This window comes from Lathyrus oleraceus, chromosome 5, assembly GCF_024323335.1.
Source record: "Lathyrus oleraceus cultivar Zhongwan6 chromosome 5, CAAS_Psat_ZW6_1.0, whole genome shotgun sequence".
Taxonomy (NCBI): Eukaryota; Viridiplantae; Streptophyta; class Magnoliopsida; order Fabales; family Fabaceae; genus Lathyrus; species Lathyrus oleraceus.
This window is the reverse complement of record NC_066583.1, coordinates 646285938-646292088: the sequence shown is the minus strand read 5'-3', so window position 1 is coordinate 646292088 and position 6151 is coordinate 646285938. Positions and strand designations below refer to the sequence as shown.

Here is a 6151-nt window from a genome sequence, read left to right as displayed (position 1 = left end):
TTGCATAAAACCTAAAGGCGAGAGTGAAGAAAAATTAAACATATGTAAAATATAACTTATTTTTATACGAGCGGTATTTTAATCTAAGAAAATTATAATGTAGAGATAGGAAATAATTAATGTAACATGGGATAAAATTTTCGACCAAAACACTTCACCTTATATCAAAGCCATTCCCGAATTGAAAATGAGGCTCAATTAATATAAGTTAGTTAAAAACGTAAAAATTGTAATTTATATATTATAATTATTCTCTTTTGATGTTGAAGATATTAAAGTAAACACTAATTTACTACTTTTTAGTGATATGAATTTGTTTGCTATACATTCTTATTTTTATAATAAATTGTAATTAGTAGTACTATATTATAAATTAATCTTATTTTTATTTAAAAGTATATAAAAATTGATTCATTAGAATATACTAAAATGTATAAAAAATATATAAAAATTGACACACGAGGTAAGAAATTAAAAGGGATAATATTGTACTTTGGTTGATCATTTGTTTTCTCAAGATGAAAGTTAATGAATTGCCACGTGCAAGAAGCAATGAAATGGCATTAACATGGTCAAAACAAACACCACAAGTGTAGCTGCTTCACTACTATACTTTTTATTTTATATTTTTGTTATTAGTGAATGAGTGGAAATGAGTGATTTTAGAGTTCGTAGAGAATTGAAAGGAGAAACTCACTCTCTCTCACACACCATTGATGAATCAACACTTGTGTATTACTATTATCTTCTATTCCTTTCCTTATATATATCCTTATACACATTCACTCTCATAACAGGTTCTTTTTTGTAAACAACAAATAATAACAAACTCTCTATTTCTCTCTTCATTCACACTTTCTAGTTGTAATTAAAATAATACTAGTATCGTCAATAAGGGAACACAAACATGACAAGTCTCGAAGATATTAAGAAAGAAACTGTCGATCTGGTAAGTTCGAATTCACAATAAGATTGCCAGAAGTTAACTTGTCGTACAAGTTAACTTATGTGTTTGATTCATTGATTTGTTATAACTTATATTATCTGGTTGGTTTTGTAGGAGAGGATACCGGTTGATGACGTGTTTCGAGAGTTGAATTGTACCAAAGAAGGTCTCACTAATGAAGAAGGGCAAAAAAGGCTTACCGTTTTTGGTCCAAACAAATTGGAAGAAAAGAGTGTAATTATGCAACTAATCTACAATCAAGTTTTGTTAATTGATATGATTATTACATGAAAATGTTTTAATAAAATCTTGACTTTGGACTAAAACAGGAAAGCAAGGTGCTGAAATTCTTGGGTTTTATGTGGAATCCCCTCTCATGGGTCATGGAGGCTGCTGCTATCATGGCTATTGCTTTGGCAAATGGAGGGGTATGTTGTTCATAATTTAATTATGATTTTAAATACTATTTCTTCTTTTCCAAGATCCGTGAGAGTGTGTTAAGAGTCTCGCATTTTGGGACATATTTGCTTATGTTTTTCTCTTGTCTCTTGAAATATGCAGGGTCAACCACCAGATTGGCAAGATTTTGTGGGAATAACGGTGTTGCTATTTATTAACTCAACCATTAGTTTTATAGAAGAAAACAATGCTGGAAATGCCGCTCAAGCACTCATGGCAGGTCTTGCTCCTAAAACCAAGGTTCTGAGAGATGGAAGGTGGTCTGAGCAAGAGGCTGCTATATTGGTACCCGGAGATATAATCAGCGTCAAATTAGGAGACATCATTCCAGCCGATTGTCGTCTTTTGGATGGAGATGCTCTTAAGATTGATCAATCCGCACTCACCGGTGAGTCCTTGCCTGTTACCAAGAACCCTGGCGATGAAGTCTACTCCGGCTCCACTGTAAAGCAAGGAGAACTCGAGGCTGTTGTAATCGCTACTGGTGTGCACACCTTCTTCGGTAAGGCTGCTCATTTGGTCGACAGCACTAACCAAGTTGGTCATTTCCAAAAGGTACTTAACTCTTACTCCTCCGTCTTCAATATATTGTTACGAAAATATATGCTCATTTTGATGGCTATGGTGATCATCAGGTCTTGACAGCCATTGGTAACTTCTGCATTTGCTCAATTGCTGTGGGAATGGTCATCGAGATTGTTGTCATGTATCCAATTCAGCACCGCAGGTATAGGAGCGGAATTGACAACCTCTTGGTTCTTCTCATTGGAGGGATTCCAATTGCCATGCCAACAGTTTTGTCGGTTACAATGGCTATTGGTTCACATAGGTTGTCAGAGCAAGGTGCTATCACAAAGAGAATGACCGCCATCGAGGAAATGGCAGGGATGGATGTTTTATGCAGTGACAAAACCGGAACTCTAACATTGAACAAACTTACCGTGGACAAGAATCTGGTTGAGGTGTTTTCAAGAGATACCGATAAGGACATGGTTATTTTGCTCGGAGCAAGAGCCTCTAGGGTGGAGAATCAAGATGCCATTGATGCTTGCATTGTTGGAATGTTGAGTGATCCTAAAGAGGCTAGAGAAGGTCTTACAGAGGTGCATTTCTTGCCCTTTAATCCAGTGGACAAGCGTACCGCGATAACATACATAGACACTGATGGTAACTGGCACCGAGTAAGCAAAGGCGCACCAGAGCAGGTAAATAAATAGACCTTTCACGGTTTCGCGAGTCATATTTTGATGTCTATTGTTTCGCATTACAATAACATTTTGAATTTCCTTTTAGATTATTGAACTTTGCAATCTTAGAGAAGATGTGAAGAGGAAAGCTCTTTCCATCATTGATAAATTCGCTGACCGCGGTCTTCGCTCCCTTGCTGTTTGCAAACAAGTGAGTTTTTCTTAGTTTTTCATAATGATGATTTATTACGGTTGAACAAATCGATAAGTTTTTACGAGGAATTATGCGAACTTTTTAGGAAGTACCAGAAAAGATCAAAGAGAGTTCAGGAGGACCGTGGACGTTTGTCGGTCTATTGCCTCTCTTTGATCCACCAAGGCATGACAGTGCAGAAACCATTAGACAAGCTCTCAATCTTGGAGTAAATGTTAAGATGATTACTGGTGATCAACTAGCTATTGGCAAGGAAACCGGTCGCAGGCTCGGTATGGGAAGTAACATGTATCCATCATCCTCCCTCCTCGGCGAACACAAGGATGCCTCAATTGCTTCCCTTCCGGTCGATGAACTCATTGAGAAAGCCGATGGATTCGCCGGTGTCTTCCCTGGTAATACATACATACATACATACATATATTTGCTTGTATTATCGATATTATTCCGATTGATCTTATAAGGAAGATGAGACAAGAGTACTAATGAGAATAATGGGAACGAATTTGAAATGCAGAACACAAATATGAGATTGTAAAGAGACTTCAAGATAGGAAACACATTTGTGGAATGACAGGAGATGGTGTGAATGATGCACCTGCATTGAAAAGAGCAGACATTGGAATTGCGGTGGCTGATGCAACTGACGCAGCTCGAGGTGCATCCGACATAGTCCTCACGGAGCCTGGTTTGAGTGTTATTGTGAGTGCAGTCCTCACAAGCAGGGCTATTTTTCAAAGAATGAAGAACTACACGATTTACGCAGTTTCAATAACAATCCGAGTCGTGCTTGGCTTTATGCTCCTTGCTCTAATTTGGAAATTCGATTTCTCTCCTTTTATGGTTTTGATCATTGCCATTCTTAACGACGGCACAATCATGACCATTTCAAAGGATCGAGTGAAGCCATCTCCTATGCCAGATTCATGGAAGTTGAGGGAGATTTTCGCTACAGGCGTCGTGCTTGGCACCTACCTTGCTGTTATGACTGTTGTCTTCTTTTGGCTTGCTCATGCTTCTGATTTCTTCACTGTAAGATTAAGTGATTCTGCAATAAGATCATTATTTCATCATATTCAGCCTTCATGCTTAATCCAAAAACTGAAAAATATTTGTAGGAAAAATTTGGATTAAAATCTATCCGAAACAACCACGAGGAGCTCACAGCTGCGGTTTACCTTCAAGTTAGTATCGTAAGTCAGGCTCTCATCTTTGTTACACGATCAAGGAGTTGGTCTTTCGTCGAACGTCCCGGATTATTACTTATTGCTGCCTTTCTCATCGCACAACTGGTAAGTTTTTTTTTGTCGTAAAGAGAACAGACTCCTTTTGTGATATCTTTCTTACGAAATTAATCTATTTTTATCTTCTTTTTTAGATTGCCACATTGATAGCTGTGTATGCAAATTGGGAGTTTGCACATATGAAAGGAATCGGATGGGGTTGGGCAGCAGTGATTTGGCTCTACAGCATTGTTTTCTACATCCCTTTGGATATCCTTAAGTTCTTCATTCGATATGCCTTGAGCGGCAAGGCATGGAATAACATTACTGAAAATAGGGTAAGCTCGCATTATAACAGTACTAACACGGTTAAATATGTTTTTTTTAAGTCTCTGTATTCACTTTTCAACGTGCATTTGGAAGCTGAAAAGTGAATACCGAGACTAAAAAGCACGTAATCTTATAATTCTAACTAATGTAATGTAATGGAATGCAGACTGCTTTCACCTCGAAGAAAGATTACGGAAGGGGTGCGAGAGAAGCACAATGGGCCGCGGCTCAACGCACGCTACACGGATTGAATCCACCAGACTCAGATCATGTGTTGAATGAAAGTAACAACTATAGAGACTTATCTGAACTTGCGGACCAAGCGAAGAAACGCGCTGAAATCGCGAGGCTAAGGGAGCTACACACACTGAAGGGACATGTTGAATCGGTTGTGAAACTGAAAGGACTTGACATTGAGACAATTCAACAGCACTACACTGTTTGAGTGATGGAAAATAAGATGGATTTGGAAGAGAAAATAGATAAATATACAATTCAATATTGTATTGGCCTGTTGTTTTAGATTCCTATTTGGAATTTAGAAGAATACATAATAAGGGCTTTGAAATAATCCAACATTTGGAGATTGTGCTACATGTACCAAAGTTGGGGTGTAGACACCAAATGTTTTTTTGCCGATGTTATCACAAATTTTCATAATGAAGCTTTCTTATCTTTGCTTTTTGAATTGCTTATGCTATTATGCTATATATTCTTAGTGATTCAAATATGTTTTATTTCTCAACAACAAGGGTTACAATCAAATCAAATTAAAGATTGCAGCATATACACCACTTAGAATCTAACCACACCCTTCCAAACTATGAGAATCAAAAAAATATATTGTGAATTTGTGACGGTTCAACAACTCCAATACCACAAATACAAATGTTTGACTGTGTATTAACCACTAAGGTAATCAATTTTAAAATTAATTTTAGGTTTTGTGAAATTTGTTTTTTACTTCTTCAAATCTGTGTTCCCTTCTCTATTTTCTTTTTGTTGAACCAATGTCATATATCATTTCTTTTAGATTTACTTTTTGATGCTACTGGTATTTGTTGCATACTTTGGTTAAAGTTATATTTAATCAGTTCTTCCATAGACAACATTTTTGCTTTTAAGTATGTTTTTCAGGTAAAAAATAAAATAAAATTAAATAACGGCAAAAAGATCTCTAAATTTTGAGTATTGTGTCGATGGTACAAGGAAATGGATTGTTATTTGTCAGCATTAAAGTACTGAACCTTGTAGTTTTCTTTAATAACATAAATTCTATATCGTAAAGAAAAAAAAAGGAATATTCACAAAATGGAGGGTAAATCTAACGAATTTTTTTACTAAAATGACACGTTTTAAAAAAAATATATCTTAAAATAATATGATTTTTTAAAATAATCCATTTTAAAGAATTGATGTCAAATGAATTGGTGTCTGCTCTCTAAGTTAAAAAGATGACTATGCCAGTTGGATTGACTTATATACCTAGTACTGTCAATTCAATTGGCGCTTATGTGTTAGGTTTAAAAGAAGACGACAATTGGTCTGACACCTATGTATGTTGTGTAATTTTTTTTTGAAAAACAGTATACATTTTATATAAAAGTCAAAATCGGACAAATTGGTATTACTCCCTCCGTCTTATAAAAAATGTCCTATTTGAACAATTCGCGGTTCTTAAGAAAATGATTGAATGGGTTGGTTTTGATGATAAAACTAGTATCATTTACTAGAATACCCCTATTAATTGTAGTTAAAAGAGTGGTTGGATAAAGTGAAAGTTAATAAATAG

At 35.8% G+C, this 6151-nt stretch overlaps 1 protein-coding gene across 1 annotated transcript; it reads left to right on the top strand.

The window, feature by feature from the left end:
- Window positions 1-658: 658 nt before the first annotated feature.
- LOC127087620 (ATPase 9, plasma membrane-type) lies at window positions 659-5047 on the top strand. The gene is made up of 11 exons (XM_051028542.1): window positions 659-949; window positions 1061-1180; window positions 1276-1374; window positions 1508-1960; window positions 2041-2610; window positions 2699-2803; window positions 2892-3201; window positions 3324-3838; window positions 3925-4098; window positions 4185-4367; window positions 4526-5047. Exons 1-11 carry the CDS (start codon window positions 908-910, stop codon window positions 4802-4804), a joined length of 2850 nt encoding a protein of 949 aa, XP_050884499.1. The 5' UTR covers window positions 659-907; the 3' UTR covers window positions 4805-5047.
- The last annotated feature ends 1104 nt before the right edge of the window (window positions 5048-6151 follow it).